At 42.4% G+C, this 27,468-nt stretch overlaps 1 protein-coding gene across 4 annotated transcripts in view; it reads right to left on the bottom strand.

The window, feature by feature from the left end:
- CHD9 (chromodomain helicase DNA binding protein 9) overlaps positions 1–27,468 on the bottom strand; it is a 202,389-nt gene that overhangs the window by 82,600 nt on the left and 92,321 nt on the right. For all 4 annotated transcript variants that reach the window (XM_038753971.1, XM_038753974.1, XM_038753973.1 and 1 more), the window contains one exon: positions 26,103–26,440. In XM_038753971.1, coding sequence (XP_038609899.1) covers positions 26,103–26,440 — 338 coding nt within the window. The remainder of the gene's footprint in view (positions 1–26,102; positions 26,441–27,468) is intronic.

A 27,468-nucleotide genomic window follows, 5' to 3' on the forward strand; every position in this document is an offset into this window, starting at 1 on the left:
GCCACTGACAGGCTAGCAGATGGATGCGATTAAGACTCAAATACCAAATGACTACAAAACGTCCACAAACAATATATTCTAACCTTGTTACTGAAACCCACAAACCCCTCTTATGATAATAATTGCGGCATTTGTTAAGCGCTTACTATGTGCCAGACGCTGTACTAGATGCTGTGGTAGACACAAGCAAATTGGGTCCCTGCCCCATGTGGGGCTCATGTCTTAATTCCCATTTTACCGATGAGGCAACTGAGGCACAGAGAAGTGAAGTGACTTTCCCAAGGTCGCACAGCAGGCCAGTGGCAGAACCGGGATTAGAACCCAGGTCCTTCTGACTCTCAGGCCTGTGCTCTATCCACTAGACCATCCTGCTTCTTATCAAATAGCAAGTCCCCCCACGGGGAACTCCTTCACGGAATAATTAAATTGGGCCGGATCCAGTTTGCCACTACAGCTTCCAGGAACTTGGCAACGTTGCAGAATTACAGGATTGCAGGAATCTGCAGTCTGAAGGGCTCTGGGCAACCCAACTCAGCCCCAAAACTGAAGAATTGAAGAACTCCCACAGGAATTTGGACTAGGGGCACGCCCACAACTCCCACTGAGGTAACTGGGGTGGCCCCTGAGAAGGGCCTGGACTTTCAAGGTCCGGACCAGGCACAACGTTGGCTTCTAATGATCTTGACCTACCAGGCATCTTGAAACTGAAGTTCTGCGGGGAAGCTGTGGGCTTTTAAGGCCATCTTAACTCCTTAACTCGCTTCCCTGAGTGATGTGCGGCAGAGGTGGGAGTGAGTCCAATTCAGAACTCTTGCTCTCTGAAGCAAGTGCACTAAGACATCAACTCGGGGACCTGCTCCTGATGGCTTTTTTCTCCTTGGGGCAGGGGAGGAGATGGAGGAAGTACTGAGCCGGATACTTCCTCATGTCCGACAGACAGCTGGAAGGGTTCAGAGGCCCTGATGGTCTGGATCGATTGATCAAGCAATCAAGGGTGTTTCTGAGAATTTGCTGACCGCAGAGTACTAAACTAAGCACTCGGGAGAGTATGATACGATAAAGAGAGAAGCAGCATGGCCTAGTGGAAGGAGCACAGGACAGAGAGTCAGAGGACCTGGGTTCTAATCCTGACTCCACTGCTTACCTGCTGTGTGACCTTGGGTAAGTTACTTCACTTCTCTGTGCCTTTGTTACCTCATCTTCAAAATGGGGATTTTGACTGTGAGCCTTCCGCAGGACAGGGATTGTGTCCAACCTACTTACTTTGAATCTACCTCAATGCTTAGTACATAGTACGCACCTAACAAATATCATTAAAAAAAAAACACGTTTGTAGATGTGATCCCTGCCCATAAGGAGCTTACTATTTATAGGGGGAGACAGGCATTAAAAGAGACAAAGGATGGGGGAAACAGTAGGGTATAAGAATATTTATATAAGTAATAATTATAATTGTGGCATTTGTTAAGTTCTCACTATGTGCCAAGCATGCTCTAAGCACAGGGGTAGATACAAGCAAATCTGGTTGGACTCAGCCTCTATATCACTTGGGGCTCACAGTCTACAGATGAAGTAACTGAGGTGCAGAGAAGTGAAGTGACTTGCTCAAGGTCCCACAGAAGACATGTGGCAGAGCCAGGATTAGAACTCAGGTCGTCTGACTCCCGGGCCCGTACTTCTTCCATTAGAAGATTGTCCCGGAAATGCTCTGGGCATGTTACTCCCCTCCTCAAAAATCTCCAGTGGCTACCAATCAATCTGCACATCAGGCAGAAACTCCTCCCCCTGGGCTTCAAGGCTGTCCATCCCCTCGCCCCCTCCTACCTCACCTCCCTTCTCTCCTTCTCCAGCCCAGCCCGCACCCTCCGCTCCTCTGCCGCTAATCTCCTCACCGTGCCTTGTTCTCGCCTGTCCCGCCATCGACCCCCGGCCCACGTCCTCCCCGGGGCCTGGAATGCCCTCCCTCCGCCCATCCGCCAAGCTAGCTCTCTTCCTCCCTTCAAGGCCCTGCTGAGAGCTCACCTCCTCCAGGAGGCCTTCCCAGACTGAGCCCCTTCCTTCCTCTCCCCCTCGTCCCCCTCTCCATCCCCCCATCTTACCTCCTTCCCTTCCCCACAGCACCTGTATATATATATATATATATATATATATATATATATATATATATATATATGTTTGTACATATTTATTACTCTATTTATCTTACTTGTACATATCTATTCTATTTATTTTATTTTGTTAGTACGTTTGATTTTGTTCTCTGTCTCCCCCTTTTACACTGTGAGCCCACTGTTGGGTAGGGACTGTCTCTATATGTTGCCAACTTGTACTTCCCAAGCACTTAGTACAGTGCTCTGCACACAGTAAGCGCTCAATAAATACGATTGATTGATTGATTGATTAGACCATGCTGCTGCGGAGGGGCTGGGATGGGTCATCCCGGAAGACGAGACCAGATACTTCCAAAACCCTCTGATCCCATTGATACGTGCGGTGGGACCAAGGCCCCACTCTCCAATCCTGGCATTCCTCAGGCTGGGAGTCAGCCTGCTACTGGGCCCTCCAGAGTGGACAAGGATCCCTGGGGCCATCTTGAAGTCTCCCCTAGGCTTGAAGAGCCCCACCTTCCTGGAGGCCCGGGCCAGCCGATCTCTGCTGTAGGCCGAGCGCCCAGCTGCAGGTTCCTTGCAGCTTTTTCAGCCAAGAATTTCCACAAAACTACCACCAGGAAAAGTTCACCATTGGATAATTTACCAACATTGCAGCACTGATATTTCTGTAAAATTCCCTGGGCACTGGATGTGGGCCCGCTCACTCACTGAGGAGGACAGGTGACAAACAGAGAGATGCCTTGAGCGGGATGAAGACAAGAGCAAGAAAAAAATTCGACGGCACAAAACACCCAGCATTGAGGCTGTTGAGTTCTGAGGAACAAAAGCAGTGAAGCAGATTATGCCTAAGTGCGGCAGTCAGAAATGGAGACCTAGTTTTAAGCAAAGGCATTAAACAGCTCCTTACGTGATAACCAGGTTAACCCAAGAAATGAGCAGAAGCAGTAAAAGACCAATTGCCATGCACTCACTTATACCCTGTGCTCTAAAGAGAAATGAGGGCCAAAAAGTTTGCAAGTTCCCACAGCCTCACTCACATGCACATTTAACACTAGGAAGAGAGTCATTTTTCAACAAAAAGGGCAGTATTTAAAAAAACACAGAAAATCTGTAAATATCAGGAGTCCGTATGGCCTAGTGAAAACAGTAATAATAATAATAAAATCATGATTGTGACTCTCCTATGAATCGACACCTTATCGTGGAGGTAGAGTTTGCTAATGCTGGTGAAGTTTACAGCTATGCCATACAGGGCTACCCATAATGGAATGGTCTAAGCTGAAGTACCAGATAAAGTTTATTCACCTGTGCTCGGCAGCAGCAACATAGAAGAGAGTCAAAGGCGGATGATCATGTGCTTGAAATGCTGATCAAAGACTACGGCAAAGTTTTTACTGCACGGAGAAGGCAATGCTAAACAACTCCTGTATCTTTACCAAGAAAACTCTACGGTTACCCAAACCAGAACGACTTTATGACAGAAGATGGGATGTTCTGGAGAGGGGGTGTCCATGAAGTCATTATGGGTCAGAAACAACAGCATTTGAAGAAGAAGAATGACTGTGGTATTTGTTAAGCACTTACTCTGTGCCAAGCACTGTACTAAGCACTTGGGGTAGATACAAGATCATCAGGTCCCTGAGAAGGCTCAAAGTCCAAGTAGTAAGGACAACGCGATTTGAATCCCCATTTTGCAGATGAGAGAGCTGAGGCATGGAGGTCACATAGCAGATAGAAGCAGCACGGCATAGTGGATAGAGCACGGGCTTGGGAGTCAGAAGGATCTGGGTTCTTATCCTGGCTCTGCCACTTGTCTGCTGTGTAACCTTGGGCAAGTCACTGCACTTCTCTGGGCCTCAGTTACTTCATCTGTAAAGTGGGGATTGAGACTGTGAGTCCCACACGGGACAGGGACTGTGTCCAACCCAATTTGCTCCACCCCAGTGCTTAGTACAATGCCTGTCACATAGTAAGCACTTAAATACCATAATTGTTATTATTACTATATTATGTTTATTAGGTATGTAGAAAGAGCACAGGACTGAGAGAGAGGAGACCTGGGTTCTATATCCAGTTCCACTACCGGCCTTCTGACTTCCAATTCTCTTCCTGAATTCTACAATTCAGCTCCCAACCCCTTCGTTCCACTGAGACTGCTCTCCTCCAAGGTCGTCAGTGATCTTCTCCTCGCCAATTCTAAGATTTACTCTGTCCTGATCCTCTCTCCACTGTCCGGCTGCCTTTGCCTCATAACTTGGCATTAACCATAAATCATCATTCAACTCCCATATTCGGTCTGTGCCAAATCCCGACGGCTTTTCCTCCAAATCATATCCAGAATCCATCCAGCCTCTCTGTCCAAACAGCAAGCCTGCTGGCCCAGGCACCTGTCATATTCCGGCTTTATGCATCAATCTCCTCACTGACCTCCTGCCTTTGAGTCTCTAGCCCTCTCTGGTCCTTACTTACATCGATACCTGAATCATTTCTTCTAGAACGTCAGGCTGTGTATGTATCCCCACTGCCTAGAAACCTCCGATGATTGCCTATTCCTCTCACATCAAGCAGAAATGCCTAATGATTGATTTTGAGGCACTCGATCAACTCTCTCCTTCATATTTACTCTATTCTCCCTGTTCATCCCAAGTGCGGGCTTTTCTCTCTCACCTCTCCTGACACTGACCTCTTGCTTAAACCCTCCCCCATTGCTGTTCTCCCTATCTTCAAATCTTTCTGAAATCACATCTCCCCCAGAGGGCCTTCCTGATTAATTTCTCCCTCCTTTATATTTCCCCTATTGCTGCTTCAGCATGTCTGCCCCACCTAAACACTGAAGTATTCACAGTCCCTCCACCAAACATTTCCGTATACACTTTTATATCTGTATATCTGTAATTTATTTGCATCTGTCTCTCCCTAAACTGTAAACTCCTTGAGGTATCATGTCGACAATATTGTAGTCTCTCTAGCACTTAGAACAGTGTTCTGCCCACAACATGTGCTCGGTAAATAAACCTTGGCTCTGTTTTTTTTGAGCACTTGGTATTCAACTCACCCTCTGCCCCTCAGCATTTATGTACAAATCAGTAATCCGTTTATTCATATCAATGTCTGTCTTCCCGCTTTGGACGGTAAGCTTGCTGTGGGGAGCGACATGTCTACCAAGAGCTCTCCCCAGAGCTTAGTACAGTGCTCTGCCCAAAGTAAGCACTCAATAAATACCACTGATTGAGTGACAGACTGTGTGATCTTGGGGAAGAAATAAAATCTCTGTGTCTCATTTTCCTCATTGATTAAAATACACAAATCGACAAAATAGCTGTCCTTCTTTCCTCAGATTGGGACAGCGAGTATGGCACCTCTTTGTGTGGTATTTTCCTCAGTGCATTCATCTGGAAGGTGCTTAATAAATATGGTTAATACTATTATATGGAAAATACTTAATAAATAATAATAATAAAAGCACCTCTGTTAAGGCCTTTCTATGTGTCTAGCATTATACTAAGAGCTGGGCTAGATATAAGGAAATCAGGTCAGATGCATCTCTAACCCACATGGGGCCCACAGTCTAAATAAGAGCAAGAATGGGCATTTAATCCCCACTGCAGAGGAGATGCTTCTAAAGAGAAGCTAAGTGATTTGCCCAAGGTCACACAGCATGCAAGTAGAAGATCCAGGATTAGAACCCAAGTCCTCAGATTCCCAGGCCCTTGCTCCTTCCACTAGACATACTGTGGGTCCAAGATATAATCATTTGGCTAAAAGAGAAACATTTTCAAACATCTACAGTAGAATACTAAAAAGTCCTAGCCGGTTTTGGGTGGGGGGAAGGGTGAGGATCAACACAGTGTGGACTAAAGGGTGAAGAAAAAAGTCAATCTAAAAGGTACTAATTCTTTTCTAACTTTGATTTATAGATTATAAAAAAATAATCCAATAACTGTACCTGTTCAAATGTATTCTCAGTGGACTAATCAGAGATTACAATCAAACAAATAAATGTCTCAAAACCTGTCCTCAAACATATACTTTACATAGTGAAAACTTGATAATTACATACTCTGCCAACAGTGAGAGATTTGCTTTTCCAAACCTACATCCCCCCTCTTCTTCTGGCTCTAAGTCAGGCCGCGGATTTAGGTTTTAATGACAGCAAACACATTCATTTTATAATCGAAGCAGAGTCAGACACGCTGGACACCATTAATTCTGCTTGGAAGAAGATCAAGTGAGTCTAGGAATATTTTAAAGCTCCAACAAAAAACCCATAAACACTCAGTTCTGTCAGTTCTGCCAAACAAAACCTCCTCACCGTTGGCTTTAAAGCATTCAATCACCTTGACCCCCTTACCTCACCTCGCTACTCTCCTACTACAACGAGCCCGCACACTTCTCTCTCCTTCTCACTAGGCCTCGAAGGAGCGTGGTTCAGTGGAAAGAGCCTGGGCTTTGGAGTCAGAGGTCATGAGTTCAAAGCCTGGCTCCGTCAATTGTCAGCTGTGTGACTTTGGGCAAGTCACTTAACTTCTCTGTGCCTCAGTTACCTCATCTGTAAAATTGGGATTAAGACTGTGAGCCCCCCGAGGGACACAACCTGATCACCTTGTAACCTCCCCTGTGCTTAGAACAGTGCTTTGCACATAGTAAGCGCTTAATAAATGCCATTATTATTATTATTATCTGTCTTGCTGCCATCCTCTCGCCCACATCTTGCCTCTGGCTTGGAACACCCCCCCTCCTCATATCCAACAGACAATGACCCTCCCCGGCTTCAAAGTCTTATTGGAGGCCCATCTTCTCCAAGAGGCCTTCCCTGACTAAGCCCTTTCTTTTTCTCCCACTCCCTTCTGTGTCGCCCTGACTTGCGACTAATAAAACATTTATATACGTATCTGTAATTATTTATTTATATTAATGCTTGCCTCCCCCCTAGACTGTGTGCTTGCTGTGGGCAGGGAATATGACTGTTTACTGTTATATGGTACTCTACTAAGCACTTAGCACTTTGCTTTACACACAGTAAGGACTTCATAAATACAACTGATTGAATGAATTAATTAATGTTTTCATTACACGGTTTGGCTAAAACACAGTTAGAGGAATTAGGGAACGTTTCACTGACAATGTAAGCCTGTAAGCACAAGCATGTTGGACAAAGGAGAAGCATGGAAGGAAAAGCAGTTTAGCCTAGTGGATAGAGCATGGGCCTGAGGGTCTGAAGGACCTGGGTTCTAATCCCAGCTCTGCCACTTGTCTGCTGTGTGTGACCTTGGGCTACTCATTCAACTTCTCTGTGTCTCAGTTACCTCATCTGTAAAATGGGGATTAAGACTATGAGTTCTACATGGGACAGGGACTGCATCCAACCTGATTAGCTTTTATCTATCGCAGCCCTTAGTACAGTGCCTGGCACATAGTAAGTGCTTAACAAATACCACAATTATCATTATTAAAGGTGGAGTACGACATGGAATATTCTTAATATGGGATTTTGCAAGAGCATGACCCCTGTGTTAGAGGATAAGTGGGCATATACTTAAAATCTCAGTCGCCATCACTTAGTCAATCTTTTTTTTTAAGGCACTGGTTAAGGGTTGACTATGTGCCCGGCACATCGGGTTGGAAGCAGTCCAAGTCCCACGTGGGGCTCAGAGACTTAATCCCCACTTTACAGATGATATAACTGAGGTATAGAGAAGTGAAGTGACGTGCCCAAGGTCACACGGCAGACAAGCGGAGGAGCCAAGATTAGAACCCAGGTCCTTTTGACTCCCAGGCCTGTGCTCTAACCTCTAGGCCACACTGCTTCTCAAGCAATCAGCTACTCTATGCCAAGCACTAGGGAAGAGTCAATAGAGGCTACCCTTAGGGGGACACAGTGTGAAATGGGGAGAGATAAAGAGATTGGTGATAGTGGAAACACTATGTATTCACTGATACTGTCCTCTCCTGGTTTTTCTCCCATCTTTCCAGCTGCTCCTTTGTAGCCTCTTTCACTGATTCCTCCTCTGCCTCCCACCTCCGTGGGGGTCCCTCATGGCTCAGTTTTGGGTCCCCTTCTATTCTCCGTTTACACCCACTCATTTGTTCCCACAGCTTTAATTACCATGTCTGTGAGGATGACTCCCAAATCTACCTCTCCAGCCCACACCTCTCTCCTTTTCTGCAGTCTCAAATTTATCATTATTATTAATAATAATCAGATTAATAACTATTAATATTATTATTAGTATAATTATTAATACTTCCCAAGCGCTTAGTACAGTGCTCTGCACATAGTAAGTGCTCAATAAATACGATTGATGATGATGATGATGATTAACTGGTTAAGCACTTACTCTATGCCAAGCGCTGTATTAAGCACTGGGGTAGGTACAAGATAATCAGGCCAGGCACACAGTCCCTGCCCAACACAGGGCTCACAATCTAAGGAAGAGGGAGAACAGGTATTAAATCCCCATTTTACAGATGAAGAAACTGAGGCACAGAGAAGTCAAGTAACCTGCCCAATAACACAGCAGGTAAGTGGCTGAGTTCGGGGCTGGGCTCTTTCCCCCTGCCTCCGGGAATCTCTACTTGGATGTCCCTCCAACACCTCTAACTTAACATGTACAAAACAGAAGTCCTCATTTTCCCATGAAAACCCTCTTCTCTCTTCCTGACTTTCTCATCACTGTAGACAACACCACATCTCCCCCTCTTCACAATCCCAAAACCTTAGCATTACTCTTGACTAATCTCTCTCATTCAATCCTCATATTATGTCATCTGTCACCAAAATCAGTCAGTTTTGTCTTCATGACATCTCTGAAATCCACCTCTTCCTCTCCATCCAAACTCCTACAACAGTCCAAGCATTTGTCGTATCATCAATCGTATTTATTGAGCGCTTACTGTGTGCAGAGCACCATACTAAGCGCTTGGGAAGTACAAGTTGGCAGCATATAGAGATGGTCCCTACCCAACAGTGGGCTCACCGCTTGACTACTGCACCAGCCTCTAACCCCTCCCAACAAATGCTCAACTCTGCTGCCCGGACCACCATTCCAAAATAAACTATTCTATGCACATCTTGCCACTCAGAAATGTTGCCCATTTATCTCCACAAAATAAAATAAACTCTTCATCATAAGCTTTAAGACACTTAATCAGCTCTCCCATTATACCTAATGCCACTTCTCTCCTACTACTAACCAATCTGCACACTTTGCTCCTCTAATACCAACCTATTTACAGTGTCTTGATCTTGCCTATTTTTCATAGGTAAATTTTCTATTGTAGTTCATGTTGGGTAGGGACTGTCTCTATATGTTGCCAACTTGTACTTCCCAAGCGCTTAGTACAGTGCTCTGCACACAGTAAGCGCTCAATAAATACGATTGAATGAATGAATTAATCTTTTTAATGGAACTTGTTAAGCACTTCCTAAGTGCCAGACATTATACTAACCACAGGAGTAGATAAAAGATAATCAGATTGGACAAGGTCCCTGACTCCCATGGGCTTTAGAGTCTAAGTCATAGGGAGGAGGAATTGAATCCCCATTTTACAGATGAAGTAACTGAGGCCCAGAAAGTCAAGTGCCTTGCCCAAGGTCAGACAGCAGGCAGGTGGCAGAGCTGGGATTAGAACACACACCCTATGATTTCCAAATCCAAACTCTTTCCACTAGGCCATGCTGCTTCTAATTACTGATATCCTATTGACAAACTCAAATGAAGCCTAAGTGAGAGAATGATATCATTATATTTAAGCGTTTACCGCGTGCCAAGCACTATGTTAATCACTGGAGTGGGTATAAAGTAATCAGATTGACCGCATTCCCTGTCTCAAATGAAGAACAGAAGTCCTGGGTTTGGTAGCCGTCAGCCTGGCCTTTTGCTTCCTTCAGCCCTGGGTCTCGTTACTTGTTCTGCACGTTTCTGCACGATTCTATGCAGGCTTTTGCAGGAAATCTTATTTTCAGGATCAAGGGAAGCTGCAGAGTCTTAATGACGCAGGACATGCAAAAGTTCTTTGATCTCTGGGTAGTTACTGAACCGGTCTGGCTGGTATTGCTTAAGCAAACCTACAGTCTAATGGCTGCCTGGTAGACATTTCTTTGCTGCAGTGGCAAATGGCGTTTTTTTTTTAATTAATCAATCAACCGTATTTATTGAGCACTTACTATGTGCAGAACACTGGTCTAAGTGCTTGGGGGAGTACAAGATAACAGAGTCGGGAGACAGGTTGCTCTTGTAATGTTGCTCGAAACTTATCCTGAAATGCTTCGTTCTTTTAAGATGTCTTCTTTAGGTGTCTTCCCACTTCAGGAGCTTGATGCTAAATTGTTTGGTGGGGGTGGGGAGGCGGTTGGAAGCTACTTTACAATCCGAGTGGTGATCTACCCAAAGTTTGAATCATATGGGTATTTCTTATTTGTTATTCATTCATTATCCACTTATGTTTAGCATTTACACCTAAACGTGTGAACATTTAGCTACTGTATCCCTTTAAGTTGTCACTTTACATTAGATTGCCAGCTCCCTGGGGGCAGGCATCATGTCAAACGCCTGTTGTCCCTCAAGAGTCTAGGTCAGTGACTCAGTACTATTGATTTTGATGACCTTGGATAACTGAGTGGGGCTTTGGCTACTTTGCAAATGGGCTAAAAACATCTTGCCCCTGGATAACAAAACTGTTTGCCTCTGACAACCAAACTCAGTGAGTTAGAGAATGCTACTAAATAAAAAACAGGCCGCCTTCACCTATCTTCGGAACTTATCTAGCCCTGCCTGGAAGTGTGATGGCACCCTCAAAATTGTGGTACTTGTTAAGCGCTTACTATGTGCCAGGCACTGTACTAGGCACTAGGGTGGATACAAGCATCCTGTCCCACATGGGGCTCACAATCTTCATCCCCATTTTGCAGGTGAGATACCTGAGGTCCAGAAGTTTAGCGACTTACCCAAGGTCACAGAGCAGACAAGCGGTGGAGCCGAGGTGAGAAGCCAGGTCCTTCTGACTTCCAGCCCCGTGCTCTATCCACTAGGCCGCTCTGAAAGGTCTGCCACGACTACAGGTGTCTTTAATGTCCCCAGAATGTGATATCTGAAGAGCTGTCTGAAGCTATGCTCTGACTGGGAGAATTAATCAACTTCTTTGTATTCCAATGCTTGTTTCAACAATGGCCTTCAATCAATCGGTGGTATTTATTGAGCGCTTACTGTGGGCATGGAACACTGTACTAAGTGCTTGAAAGAGTACAGTACTAAAGAGTAGGCACAAATGATCCCTTCCCATAAGAAGTTTACAGATTAGGCAGGGAGACATACATTAAAATATATGATCATTCCTATGGTTCTTAAGAATTGAGCAAAATTATCAGCCCATTTTGGTCATTTTTGAGGCCTAATGTCCATCCAATCCCCAGCAATGAGGATTACTTCTCGGTAACTATAATGTCCACCCAATCCCCAGCAATGAGGATTACTTCTCGGTAACTATTGTTCGCTGACAGCCCTAAGAGCCCGTTCACTACTGATTTCCTCTTTTCCAGTAAGTCTCAGACTGCTCTCAATCAATCAATCAATCATATTTATTGAGCGCTTACTGTGTGCAGAGCACTGTACTAAGCGCTTGGGAAGTACAAGTTGGCAACATATAGAGACAGTCCCTACCCAACAGTGGGCTCACAGTCTAAAAGGGGGAGACAGAGAACAAAACCAAACATACTAACAAAATAAAATAAATAGAATAGATATGTACAAGTAAAATAAATAAATTAATAGAATAATACTTATCAAAGTATCTTCCAGAGAGCTGACCAATCATTCATTCAACCGATGGTATTTATTGAGTGCTTACTATCTGCAGAGCATTGTACTAAGCACTTGGGAGAGTCAGGGTTTTCTTCCTAAGTGAACTCACCAGTCTGCGACCATCAAGTTGAATGTATAGATTTGCATAGTTCCCTGCAGTTATTTTTGCTTTATTTTCTCAGAAATGCTGACATTTGCTGATTGCAGAAATAGTAATGGAAGCTGATGTATAAGAACCATGTGAAGGTACCAGGGCCAAAACCAATCAATCTCATTTGTTGAGCACTTACTGTTTGTAGAGAACTGTACTAAGCACTTGGGAGTATACAATATAATAGAATTGGTAGGCGTGTTCCCTGCCCAAAATGAGCTTAGGGTCTAAAGGATAAGACTCCCTTGGACAGATCCCAAGGTCTCTCTAGGAGGCAGCTCTTCACACTTTTTTTTGTAAAGTGATAAACACTGTTCTGAGCACTGGGGTAGACACAAATGAATTAGGTTGGACGCAGTACCTGTCCCACATGGGGCTCTCAGTCTAAGCAGGAGGGAGAACTTTGTGATTCCCAGTCCTCCAGGAATCACTAGAAGGATATTGACCTTTGCTAAGAAGAGGAGGCTGAAGACCACCCCTCTGACTAAATCACACGTGTGGACAGCAACCTGCCCTTCCAGAGCAGAGGAGGTTGTTCTTCCCTAAAACACAAGCATATTTTGCCTCTCTTCTTTGATATGATTTTGGCCACAGCTCCAAAGACAGGATTGTGCAGTGCTTTCTCCGTCCCTGGAGTGTAAATGGCTGAACATTCCTACTTATCCGAATAGACTTACAAGACAGTGGGAATGCAATGTTAAGGACGCTGGCTCAAAGAAATGATAGGACAAACTCAAAGGACCCAGGATCCCACTATGGACGATTACCTTAAAGCTTAGAATGACAAACACAGAAGACAATAATAATAATAATAATATCATTTATTAAGCACTTACTATGTGCAAAGCACTGTTCTAAGCACTGGGGAGGTTACAAGGTGATCAGGTTGTCCCATAGGGGCTCACAGTCTTAATCCCCATTTTACAGATGAGGTAACTGAGGCACAGAGAAGTTAAGTGACCTGCCCAAGGTCACACAGCTGACATTTGGCAGAGCCGGCATTTGAACCCATGACCTCTGACTCCCAAGCCTGTGCTCTTTCCACTGAGCCACGGAGAGGGCAGAGAAACCAAAAGAAGACACATTTTTGATTATAAATACCCACTGAAAAGTCTTCAACCAGAGCCGAAGTTCAGTGGGCTTAGCTCTAACAAGTGAAGAATGGGCATATAAAATGGAAAGGGCACTAGGGAGGAGACCCTGATAATAGTCAGAAAAATGTACAAGAAAATCTTTCCCAACTCCAATCCTATTTATACAACCACATGCTGAAGCCACCCAACCCATTTTCCAGTCAGAATGCTGACAAGGGCCCAATTGACCTTTTCCCTTCCTAAATGAGTAGATTAAAAAAGAAACACTTGAATACATCAAGGAGGCACGAACCTCCAAACAGGATCCAGAATCAAACAGAATTTGCATAGGTTTTTTTACGGTATTTGTTAAGTTCTTACTAGGTTTGTGGCACTCTACTAAGCTCTGGGGTAGATACAAGCTAATCAGGTTGGACACAGTCCATATCCCACATGAGGCTCACAGTTTTCAACCCCATTTTACATATGAGGTAACTGAGGCCCAGAGAAGTGAAGTAACTTGCCCAAGGTCACAGAGCAGACAAGTATCAGAGTCAGAATTACAATCCAGGTCTTTCTGAGTTATTATTAACTGAGCCACGGAGAGGGCAGAGAAACCAAAAGAAGACACATTTTTGATTATAAATACCCACTGAAAAGTCTTCAACCAGAGCCGAAGTTCAGTGGGCTTAGCTCTAACAAGTGAAGAATAGGCATATAAAATGGAAAGGGCACTAGGGAGGAGACTATTATTTAAAATGATATAATGCAATGTTATTATATATTGTACTATGATATATGATATATACATAATTACATTGTTTTCAATTTTCAAGACTTTAAACCCCTGTCCCTTCTAATCCCTCCAGTTTTAGCTGAAGAATTAATTCCAATTCCCTTTTCCAGTTTCCCACAGCAGCAGATGGGGACTCAACGAATACTCAGGTCACTACCCAGATGACAGTTTTGCCTGACAAAAACAAGCTTTCCTTTTCCGGGTCGGGAAGTTACATTTTTTTTGCAAACTGCAGGAAGCACGAGCTACTCGTTTTTCACAAGCGCCTTGCTCAGCGGACTAATAAAGCACATCTGCTCTCTGTGAAGAATTTGGACCTGGAAAGTCCTGCTAGAGCAATGGGGAATAGCACTCCCTTCATATATAGCCGAACCCAGATAACTGCTGCTACAACAACCGTTCATCTTGACTGCCCAGTGATGTTATAATGGGGTTGGTAATGGATCCTAGCAATGGTGAATACTGTAAAACTCACCCACCAATCCAGATGACTCTCTTTAATTCAAACTAGAGCAATTGAAGACCTCAAAGAAATGGAATACATTCTACTGACCAGTTTCTAAACTTTAATAAATGTTGGGATAATTGCAGCATGCAGTTCTCACTCTCTTCCCCATCTCATGAAAACGGACAAAAAAAAAAGATGAAACCAAAAAATGAAAGGAAAATCATCTATTTTACAATATATTAGTGCTATATAACCCTACTTGCTGAAAGTCAAGTAATGTGCAAATTAATTTGAGACTTTCTAGCAGGTCAATATTTTTAGCATCACAATATTTGGCAAGAAGATAATACAGACTAATCTAGAAGCAGTGTGGCTCCGTGGAAAGAGCCCCAGCTTGGGAGTCAGAGGTCGTGGGTTCTAATCCCAGCTCCACCACTGATCAGCTGTGCGACTTTGGGCAAGTCACTTGGCTTCTCTATGCCTCAGTTACCTCATCTGTAAAATGGGGACGAAGACTGAGAGCCCCACATGGGGCAACCTGATGACCTCCTATCTACCCCAGTACTTAGAACAGTGCTCGGCATATAGCAAGCACTTAAAAAATGCCATCATCATCATCATCATCATACATTGGGAAATTAAGTTCTATTACTTCTTGGCTTTATCTTCTGGGTTTCCCAGCTTGCTTATCTAAAAAACCTACCCTTTAAAACCTTCACATGGATATTATATGGATTAATTAATTCATAAAGTGTTTTGAACTCCTTAGTGATTGGAGCTATATAAATAAAAGATGGCATCACTATTATAAAAATGTATTAAAGATGATTGACTCAACTACTCCCAATGAATAAAAACCTATCCTTTCATCTGACTAAATGCTTATGCTGCATTGTTTAGTAAGTACCATATTCCATTTCATATAGTGGTTTCTTTATATAGTTGCTCTGCTATTTTGTTCTGTCGTGGATCCCTACATATAATAATAATAATTAATATTTATCGTATTTGTTATGTGCTTTCTATGTGCCAAGAGCTGCACTAAGCACGGCAGTAGATACACGGTAATCAGGTTAGATATAGTCCTTGAACCACATGTGGCTCATCGTCCTAATCCCTATTTTACAGATAACTGAAGCACTGAAGTGAAGTGGCTTGCCCAAAGTCACAGAGCAGACAAGTGACAGATCCGGGATTAGAACCTAAATCCTTGTGAATCCCAGGCGCAAGCTCTATCCGCTAGGCCATGCTGCTTCTCATCTGTGTGTGTGTAAACATATAGAGAGAGATATATATCTGTACTCTTGAAAGTGCTTAGTACAGTGCTCTGCAGACAGTAGGTGCTCAATAATTACGACTGACTGATCTAAACTCAAACACGAGCCCTTGATTTCTCCTCTTCCAACCTCAGTATTCTCTGTCACTGACTGAAGTGACAGCAAACAACCAGGGGGAACCAGGCCTCATTTCTGCCAACCAATCTTCAGTCTCTACGTCCTCCATCTGTTGTGGGTCTGTTTACAATACAAATGGCCTAAATGGAATGGCAGCCTTAAGCTGTTAAGACCAAATGTTTCAATTCCAATTTGATATCCTCTTAAACGGAGATCCATGAATGGCCCAAGAAGAAAACCAGCCCCAAACGCCCCCTTGTACATTACTATTTCTTTGGAGAGTCTCATTACAAAGTAGATTTGACTTACAGAAATAGATCCAAAATGTCCCAAAAATTTAGAATTCAAAACAGATCCATCAATTAATCAATGGCAATTATTTTAGGGCTTACAATATGCAGAGCATTGTACCAAGTGCATGGGAGAGTACAGCACAACAGATTTTTGGTAGACACAATTCCTGCCCATAATGAGTTTAGAGTCTGGACAGGGAGACAGACCTTAATATAAATGATTAATTTACGTCAATTGAACATTTTATTCTATTTTTCATTCCTTCCTACTTGTTTCACCCTCATTTTTCTTCTAATCTTTCCTGCCCCTCTATTAAAAATTCTGGCATTTAGTAAGCAATAAGTAGGTGCCAAGCCCTGGTAAGCACTGGGGGAGACTCAGGAGAATCAGTTTGGGCTGTCCCTACCTCTCACAGGATTCATGAGAAGTAGCATGGCCTAGTGGCAAGAGCATGGGCTTGGGAATCAGAGGACATGGGTTCTAATCCCGGCTCCACCACTTTGTTTGCTCTGTGACCTTGGGCAAGTCATTTCACTTCTCTGTGCCTCAGTTACCTCATCCGTAATATGGGGATTAAGACCGTGAGCCCCACATGGGACAACCTGATTACCTTGTATCTACCCCAGCATTTAGAACAGTGCTTGGAACATAGTACATGCTTAACCAATACCATAACTATCATTATTGTTATTATTATAATTATATACTTTTTTCTTGGGCTAAACAAAAGGTCTTTGTCTGACACAACTTTTATCTCTCTCTACCTGTTGTTGTTGTTGTTTTTCTTAATGGTATTTATTAAGCACTGTACTAAGCGCTGAGATAGATACCAGATACAACCCAGGTCCCACTTAGGGCTCACAGTCTTAATCCCCATTTTACAGATGAGGTGACTGAAGCCTAGAGAAGTTAAGTGACTTGTCCAGGGTCACAAAGCAGACAAGTGGCAGAGCTGGGATTAGACCCCAGGTTCTTCTGACTGCCAGGATTGTGCTCTACTATGCCCCACTGCTTCTCTCACTGACCTCTCATTTTATCATAGGACAGTCTAAACACTTGCACCCACCCTCTTTCCTCTGTTAGTTGAACAGGCAGGGTGATTTCCTCAGGGCTTACCCTTTTCCCCTAGGTTTCAAATAATCGGCTCCCCCTTCCTTTTGACTCCAGGGTCCTCTTGCTGGTTCTTATCTTTGGGGCAAACAGATGATTATTATTACGAATAATAATAATGATGATGGTAGGCGTGGCTCAGTGGAAAAACCTCGGGCTTGGGAGTCAGAGGTCGTGGGTTCTAATCCCAGCTCTGCCACTTGTTAGCTGTGTGACTTTGGGCAAGTCCCTTCAATTCTCTGTGTCTCAGTTTCCTCACCTGCAAAATGGGGCTTAAGATTGTGAGCCCCACGTGGGACAACCTGATCACCTTGTATCCCCCCCCAGCGCTTAGAACAGTGCTTTGCATATAGTAAGCATTTAACAAATACCATTATTATTATTATTTGTTAAGCACTTACTATTTGCCAGGCACTGTACTAAGCGCTGGGGTGGATACGGACAAATTGGGTTGGACACATTCCCTGCCCCACGCGGGGTTCACAGCCTCAATCCCCATTTTACAGATGTGGTAACTGAGACAAAGAGAAGTCAAGATCACAAAAATGGACAAGTGGCAAGGCCAGGATTAGAACCCATGAACTTCTGAACCCCAGGCACGTGCTCTATCCACTAGATAGTCTAAATCTATCCACTATCTAGACTATCTAGTGGATAGATGACTAGACTAGATGACTACATAGTCACGCTGCTGTTGCTCTCTAGGGGGGAAAGCATGTAACAAAACAGTTCTAACAGTGGAGAAAATATTGAATAAGAATAGAGCTTTGTACAAGCTCCTTAAAGCTCCTGAAAGAATGTCTTTGCTGGGCTTCAAAAACTACAGAATCCAAAATTTAGAGTAACGGTTTACGGGATTAAAATTCAAAGCAAGGGATTGTTCCACAAAGCGAAGGACGACTATGAGCTACTGTCGGAATTCAGTATGGTAATCCAAATGATAAACACTTGCGATGGAATAACTGCAGTGTTTACACTTGATTTGTCTATATTTGATTTTCACATCTTAATTTATGCACTCTTTTAGACCCTGCCCACATGCTATTAGTAGATGCTGCATAACAAGCTCTGTTATACACCATGTCAATCTGTAATTGCCCCCTGTTGATTCACTCATTGAAATAATTGGACAAACAATGTATCTTCTCCAATTAGACCATTTGCTGTGATTAGTAGACTGAAATCTCTGCAGCAAAAGAAACAGAGGGCAAAGTAACGATTCCTATTTCTCTTCTCGGGGAAAAGCGTCTATGGGATTTGAAAAGTCATCCAATAGAAAATGTTTTGCAGAAAAAAAATCATTTTCTAGGGGAAAAAATGATTCTGCTATAAAACTTCCAGTATTTGTTAGCCCTAGCCCAAAATTTAGATCAAAGAAATTTACTGAGCTCTTACTGTGTGCAGGGCACTGTACTAAGGTCTTGTGAGAGTACAATCCAACAGAGTTGGTAGGCATTTCCCTGCCCACAAAGAGTTTACTGTCTAGCAAGAGCGACAGACATTAAAATAAATTACAGATAGGCACATTTGTGTGATGGGGCTGAATATCAAGTGCTTAAAGGGTACCAATCCAAGTGCATGATTGAGGCATTATTTATATTCATGTCGGTCTGCCTTTAGACAGTAAGCTCGCTGTAGTCAGGGAACCTGCCTAGCAACTCTGCTGTGTTGTACTCTCCCAAACTCTTAGTACAGTGCCCTGCACACAGAAAGTGCTCAATAAAGACCACTGGTTGATTGACTGACAGATTGATAGGGAGTAAGGTAAATGAGGGCTTAGTCGGGGAAGGTTTCTGCGGGGTGATGTGACTTTAGTAGGGCTGTGAAAGTGGGGAATGGTAGTGATTATGGTATTTGTTAAGTGCTTTCTATGTGCCAAGCAGTGTTCTAAGCACTGGGGTTGATACAATACAAAGGTGGGAGGGAAGGGGGGAGGTCCAGACTAGAGGGAGGATGTGGGCGAGGGGTCAGCGGTGCGATAGATGAGACTGAGGTAAAGTGAGTAAGCTGGCGTTCGAGGAGTGAAGTGGGCACACTGAACCTAATGTAGGAAATCAGTGATGGAAAGTTTCATTCTCTTTAAGAATGTTAAAATTCATGCTCTCACTAGACTCAGACCTCCAGTGACCAGTCTGTGAGGATTTCATGGTGTATGCATTCTAAGGGAAATCAAATTCATTCTTTTTTATGTCCCAAGACAAATTTATGATGGGAGCAACATTTCCTCATTTAGGTTTCATTTTGTGAACACTAAGAACTGCTTCTTGTGACTGATCCATCTATTTTATATTTACCAGAAAGTTCACGGACACGCAGAGATAAAGACTATCATATTACACTATCGGCACTTGAAATCTTGCGGGGCTTTGGTCTTTTTTCTTTTAAAAGCTTTCCAGATTAATCTCGAAAAGAACTGGTCTCCAGAAACTTTGTATCACATTAATGAGCACAAATTCCAAACAGTTTCAAGAACTCCGAAGTACTCAAGCTATACTATTTTAATACGTGTTGTTTCCTTAACAGTACCCAACAAAGAGCAGCAAAATATTGAAAAAGTTAAAGGCTGAAGTTATCTGCTCCATGAAAAAGTGTTCTTTTCTACTGCCTGCTATAACGTATTTAAAAGTGAAAGTGCTTTGAACACAATATGACGCCAGTGAATGCCTTTATCAGATCTGTCTGTGGAAGGCAACTCACTCTAAAGTATTCTGCTTGATCTGAAACATTAATTCAAATCTGAAAATGTGTAACACTGGCACAGATCCAGGAAAACATTTAAACTGCTAGACTACTTAAAATTTACCCAAACTATAGCTAGACCAGTGCATGTGATTTAATAAGAGGGAACTGGAAGTACAGAAAAATTTCCTCCTTATTTTAGATAGTTTTTTAAATTGAACTACTCTTAAGAGTCCATTTATTTTTTTACTCATATTCTGTCTCTAAATAGGTTAGGTCAGTCATTGTTCTTAAATCCACATTATTTTATTTGACAACCTGGGGTTGTCAAATATGGTTATGGTTCATCGTGAACCATAAACACAATGGACTCTTTCTCTTCTCTCATTTGATTTTCTTTTCCCTGCAGGTAGAAAAATTAAACAGTGCACACAGATGGCTGGGTAAGCAGTTTCCAGGAAATAATTGTTTCTGGAATTCTAGGCAACCCCAAAATGTGTCATCTAGACCAAGCTGTGGAGGTACAGAAATGAAGATATGTAGTAGGGAAGAAAAAAAGGAAAATCTCAATTTCTAAAAATTGAAGTTTAACATTTTAGCGCATGCTCATAATCCAAAAGACAAAATCTGATCCACCCTTTCAATTCATATCCCAGATCCAAAAAGCATCCTGCACACTAAATATATTTGCTAGTTTGCAGCCTAATTCGTTGCTTGGACTGGGCCTCCTGTATCTTGGAAATACAAGTAAAAATAGCTAGCAGGTTGTGGCAAAAGGAAGAGACTGAAAAAATACTCTAAATCATGGAGTGATTATTTTCCTTTTTCCAATGACATGCCATCTATTTCATTCAGAAGCCTATAAGAAAGTGAGCTCTGAGTAAGAACAAAAGCAAAGCCTAATTGAATATGTCAACATCCAGCTGGGTACAAAGGGTCCAAAACACAGTGAAATACTCAAGCCTATGTTCCCATTTCCCCTTACATAATCTACTAATATTTTGCTAGTATATCCATGATAAAATTCAAATTGGTGGCTTTCAAATCAATTAATTTTGGTATCTCGCTTCAGAACTTAACCGGCCTAAATTAGTAAATTATTAATTCACTCTACTCTGTGGGTTGTAAAGAATTATCCTGTCACTCATTCTCATTCTGATGAACAAACTGAAGTGGCTTCATCTAGGGATTTTTATGGCTTGAAATGAAGATATTTCATTCAGGATTATGTATTTTCCTGGTAGAGAAGATCTCCTTGCCTGAAAGATAGATTCCTAATCACCTAGTAGCTGGAAATATATTTTAAAATTTCAAATTCTATTCGGTGTTGCTCTTTGAATTGACAACACAACTTTCAGAAGTCACTTAATAATAACAAGTGATAATAACAGTGTTTGTTAAGCATTTACAATTGTAACGTTCTCTCCCAAGTGCTAGTACAGTGTCCTGCACATAGTAAGTGCTCAATAAATTCCACTGACTGATTGATGTGTACTGGGCGAGATACAAGATAATTGGGCCAGGCACAATCCCTGTCCTACATGGGGCTCCCAGTTTACGGATGATACGTAAAGACAAAAATATTTCAGTGATTATCTGTCCTAAGAGGATGCTCTGCATCTTAGCACCACAGCATACCACTTGAGAGAAGCCTTTCCTGTAGCAACTCTGTATTTGTCTAGACTGTAAGCTCACTGTGGGCAGGGAATGTGTTTATTGTTACATTAGACTCTCCCAAGCACTTAGTACAGTGCTCTTAACACAGTAAGTGTTCAGTAAATATGACTGAATTAATGAATGAGGAAGAGCACGTATTTCATCCCCATTTTACACGAGGGACCCGAGGCCCAGAGACGTTAAGCGACTTGCCTAGGACATACAGCAGGGAAGTGGAGGAACCGAGATTAGAACCCAGGTCCTCTGACTCCCAAGCCTGGGTTCTTTCCATAAGACCACCTTGCTTCTCTTACGATAACTTCTTCATGTTTAAGGAGAATCTCATAAGACTGAGAGGTAAGATTGAGGGAAACAGGAGAACAAAGAAAGTAATCCCGATGGGGTCTGGATTTCACCAAGTAATGCCTCATCAGGTTAAAACTACGGATGAAGATGGGTCCAGCCAAGACCTGAGCAGTGAATCACTGAGACCACACTCCAGCCACCCATAAAATCTCTAGAAATGTGTGTGTGTGTGTGTGTGCGCGCACGCGCACAGGCGCATCACACGGGACACTTCAAAGCCTTCTGAAAGCAGGGGAAATGCAACAATCTGTTCACTGCAGAAATATAAATAGAAAAGCAAAACCGTTTTCTTGAGCACAGAAATGCCTAAGTTACTGCAAACACTTGCCATTAGTTAAATTCAACTACTGAATATTTCCGACCTAGTTAATTTTAACACAAAAACTATGGAATTCAATCTTTATGGTCCAAAATACAAAGCAACAGAGTACAGATACTCATGCCACTTTTATTTTTTTAAAAACTACTTGCAGCTTTCTATTGGCGGCTCTGGTTAAAAACATAGATTGGGATGAATATTGTGACAGTGATCTGAACCGGAACTATTCGATTATCCATGTAATTTACCCATGCCATAGCTGATCATTAGCAGTAATAATCAAAATTTGGCTGCCTTCTGTTCATATTATTGTTTCCCAAATCTGTACTCTACACAGAGTAGACAGGAAATATTAATCATCAATATATCTTGTTACTTGGAAGCTCCAGGCAAAACTCAAAACCAATCATATTCTCCTAATGTCATTTCCTCAATTCAGTCAATCGATGGCATTTATTGCATGCTCACAGTGTGCAGAGCGCTGAACTAACTGTTTGGGAGAATACATATGACAGTGTTGGTAGACCTGTTTCCAGTTCAAATATTTTCCTCCAGAAGTTTGACAGGATCTCTTCTTTGGTTACTATCTGTACCCGAAGATGGTAAAATAAAACAACAGCTTATTTCTTCTTTCTTTCCGGAGACGCCTACTGAGTTTTCCCTGACCATGTGTGTGACTGGCAGAGATGTTTTTTGGGTAATAGCTAAATGTCTTCCTCGGTATTATTAATGTGGTAGAGTCTATGTGACTGATATAGTACCAATCGATACAAACAGGCTGCCTAGTGAGACCTCTTCGGTTCACAACACCAATCCACCTCCAATATCTGCTGCATTTTGTTCACGTTTCTAAAAGAGAGTTGCTCTTACATTTCTCTTGCTAAACCCGCCCTGAGCCTCAATCATCTCTTTCACTCATTTACCTCTTCGTTCACAGTCTTGTGGCTTCTGATACTTTTTCCTTAAAATGAATTGAAAATTCTTTCAAAATAATCGCCATTGCCACTGATAAATTCAAGCTCAATCTGAACCCTCGCTACTGATTCCCTTGCATTCCATACCAACTCCATAACTTTATCTGACTTTGAAGAAAGTGCACAATTCTAGTTTTGGATGTCTGAATAAAATGTAATTTCAACCAAAAATACTTTAAGAAGGACAAAAGATATTACTTCTACTCAAGCAAAAGAAAATGTCCTCAGGGACTCACGTCACTCTCCCAGAAACAACAAAATACATAAGAGGTAGCAGAAAATGTAATTTTCTACCTTTGTTATTTGCATAAAAAACAACATCCAAAATTAATGTGTTCAGAACAATTCATCCTGGTGGTCACATTTAAAAAGATGAGATGGAATTCATAATGCAGAAAACATATTTTAATGAGAATCAGAAGAACTTGACCCTTAAAAAGCCTTTCTGAAATTCCACCTTCTTTAGGAAGCTGGATTTGATTTGAATGTCTTCTTGGGCATCGTCCTTTGGAATCGGCTCTGCGTTTTTCCACCCATAACATTTTACGCCCTTGTGCTGAGATGACGTTCTTTGGTACATGCTGATTTACACACTCTACTATTTGAGCGACCTTCTTCATATCCGTAAATTATCTGCTTCCCCTTTGCTAACATTTGTGAGCTCCCTGTGAAGAGGGATCATGTTTTCTCTTTAATGGACTACCAATCAGTCAAGAAGATTTAAATACCTGCTGCTTGCAGAGCACTGCACTAAGTGCTTGGCGGAATGCAAGAGAATTTCTATATAATATCCTGCCCTCCAAGAGTTTACAATCTAGCAGGGGATCCAGGCAATTAAATACACTCCAGATAGGTGGAAGTAATAGAGTGCTTTAAATAGTCAGGTATTTCCGCTTGTGGCACAGTTGAAGGGGTACCACTGGAGACTGTTGGCTCGTCATGGGCAGGGAATTTTCCTTATGCTGTCATAGTGCACTCTCCCAAGTGTTTGGTGTGAGTCTTTTAGACAGTCTTTTAGACTGTGAGCCCACTGTTGGGTAGGGACTGTCTCTATATGTTGCCAATTTGTACTTCCCAAGCGCTTAGTACAGTGCTCTGCACATAGTAAGCGCTCAATAAATACGATTGATGATGATGATGGAGTGCTCAGCACATGGTCAGCTCTCCATAAATACAACTGATTGGAAAAAAGGGCGGAGAGTGCAGAACAAGAAAAGAGATTGGGGCAGTAGTGTGACATACAGACTGGAGGTAGATGCATTGTTACAAGACCAAGCACTTAGCACAATGCCCTGTACACTACAGGTACTCAACAAATACCAACAAAGTCTCCTGTCATCCTACGGATGAGCCTCGGTCCCGAGACGCCGGGAGAACCAGTGCAGAATAATTGGGAATGGTGTTACTGGCTTGGGTGGCACCGATCACATTCTTCCACCCCTGCCAATCAGGATCCCACTGGGGCATGGGATGCCATGGGCAGGTTGGTAGGCATGATGCAGTATACTGAGAAGGGTATGCACAGTCTGGGCCCACGTCAGCCAGCCAAGGGGAGAACTGGAACTGAACCCAAGGCTGTGACCAAAAGCCCAGGACACACGGAATTCTCAGACGGTCTCCCACCCACTCCTGCTTAGCTCCCAAGATCGGACGAGAACAGGTACAACCTGACTGGCTGATTGCTGAAAAATTTTGATATTGAAAATGACTCAGCTTGACTTTGAATCACATACAAACCTGCTGGGTTGTTGGTTTTTTTTGTTGTTGTTTTTAACCTGTTTCTATGGAACGCACTGAAATGAAAACTGGCAGGCAAAATATACCCGAGCTGAGCTTCGATTATTTACAAAACAAATTAACATCCTTAAAATCCTGATATTTTCTTCTGACAGATATAATGATATTTTATTTCAATGTGTAATGCAATAAATGCTATAATTTGTCAATCAGCCGCCATAGTTACAACGTTCCTGAAACCAGATCATTAGATTGCGGCATTTTTAGGCCTCATATTGAATGCGGAAAACTTCCCCTGAAAGATTCACTCTAATTGCAGGTCCATTTCAAGAAGCATCCCGCTGATAGGCAGCCTCTGCATGGAAAACCCAGGGAAGAGAGACGTCTGGAAGCCTTTTGGTACTAACCTCCATGTAACTTTTCCCTTGAGAGATCGTTGTAGGCAGGGGATGTGGCTACCAACTCTCCCAAGTGCTCAGTACAGTCCTCTGTGCATGGAAAGCACTCAATAAATACGACTGCTTGCTGGATTGATTGATTGTTTGATTGAGAGCCCCACAGTGGCTCTGCTTAAGCCCTGAGGAAGGCATCTCAATCTTCTTCCACCTGGCTTGGTGGTTGGGAAGTAAATACAGCAGTGTTGGACAGATGAATATGGAAGACTGCTGTCTGTGGTTCACATGCTAGAGCTCCGTTAGGAAAGTACTGTCTTTTCCCCAAGTCCTAAAGTGCCCGGTGGGGCTCGTATAGGACACTGGGCAGAAGAGATCTTAAAGGAGACTTCAGTGGATGTTCTGCAAGGGAAGTGAGCTTAGCAACACTTCAATTCTGCATTATCTAGGCCACTTCAATATTAATGTTTCTCATATATATCATCTCCGTTTATCATGCTCATTAGCTATACTTGTAGGGCTGGAAAGAATGTGAAGTGTCATTTAATTAACCGATCTGCATTCGAGACTGCCACATATCCAGTCTTTTTTTATTATTTTTTGAATACTCAACACCTACGGATCTATAAGTTAAAACCAGATATACTGCTTCTGAAATGGAGGAAAAAATGGTCAAAATCTTTAAAGGTAGGCAATAGAGGAAATATCTTTGCAACGAACTTTAACCGATTCCAGTTTAGTCAGATATATTTAAAACGAGGAGTTTACAATAAAAGTTAACTTGAAGTATAGATGAACTTACCCGATTTTCGTCTTATCTTTCAATTTAGATGAAGAAACCGTTTTTGTTTTCTTGCTTTCCTTGTCCTTTGGCTTGGATTTCACCCTTCTACCTTTCTTTTCCTCTTTTCCTTCAGCAGACACACTAGGGAAGTTTTCGGGGCTCATTACCCGTGGAATGTTTCGCTCCCCTCTTTCCTTTGCTTTTGCGATTGCTTCTGATATTATTCGATTGGCCTTTTCTTGCTTGCTTTCGGATTCCACCTTTTTTTTCTGTTTCTTCTCTGACATGGCCCTCACCTGGGTATTCGGCAACTTAGTAAATACTCCAGAACCATCGGTCTTCTTGGACGAAGGAGGCTGAAAGAACCAAAATATCTGTTATGGAAGATGCCAGACTCCACTTAAAACAGTTTGAATAAATATTTAAATTTATTCCATCATGATTACATAAAATGTCAAACAATAGAAGCCCTGATGAAACTGCAGAAAACCAACAGTAAATAGTCTATTAAACCAAAAGACTGGTCGAAAAACAGATTCATTGTTGCTTTTATGTGGATTCTACTTTCAGAAAAGACTAGAAGAAACAAATTCACCGACATTCTGGTAGCATTCTTTGCCACCTCTACAGTAGCTTCGGTTTTTAATTTTTTTTCCTTTTTTTGCAATTTAAACACAACTCGTCTTTCTCTTCCTATTCAAGCAGTCTAGAAAGCTATTAAAAGTAAAGCATCATCAGAGCTAAAAATAGTGGCAGTTTCAATTTACTTCAGCTCGCATCGATTCAATTTAATGATCAAACAATTTGTAAAATCCAACCCTTGTATTTCATCGCCAAAAAAAAAAAAATTCGGTCTATGGGAAATCAAGCGAACGACACTGTTTTGTTTCTTAAATTCACAGTTGGCATCAGTAACAAGCCTGTGCGTATTTCCCTTTTTTAAAATGAAATAAAGTTTCTGCTTTTCCATGAAAGAGTTAATCTTCACATTCTTTTTTTCCTTGGGCATTGTAATTCCCTCGCTCGAACAATTCAGAAGAGAAAGAAAGTGCAATACTTAGACTTCTGCATTGGAAAAAAAATTTTTCAAACCGTCAAAAAGGCAGGTCCAACATTTTTTTAATAGGAATGACAAGAATTTCCTCTTCAATCACACAGACACACACACACACATACACAACTGAGCCGATCACAGTTTTGCTATGTTCTCACCCGTAAACATGCCTTTGACTACGGCACAGAGCAAAAACACCAGGAATTTCCAAACACATTTTGAGGCCCAATCCAGCGCGCTTCACTGGGTACATTTTCTATACGTGCCTCATGAAAGGCTTCCCAGTGGGGCTCGCAAGCGATGGGAGAGGAGGCCCAGTTTCAGCTCGCC

Source organism: Tachyglossus aculeatus, chromosome 11, assembly GCF_015852505.1.
Source record: "Tachyglossus aculeatus isolate mTacAcu1 chromosome 11, mTacAcu1.pri, whole genome shotgun sequence".
Classification (NCBI taxonomy): Eukaryota; Metazoa; Chordata; class Mammalia; order Monotremata; family Tachyglossidae; genus Tachyglossus; species Tachyglossus aculeatus.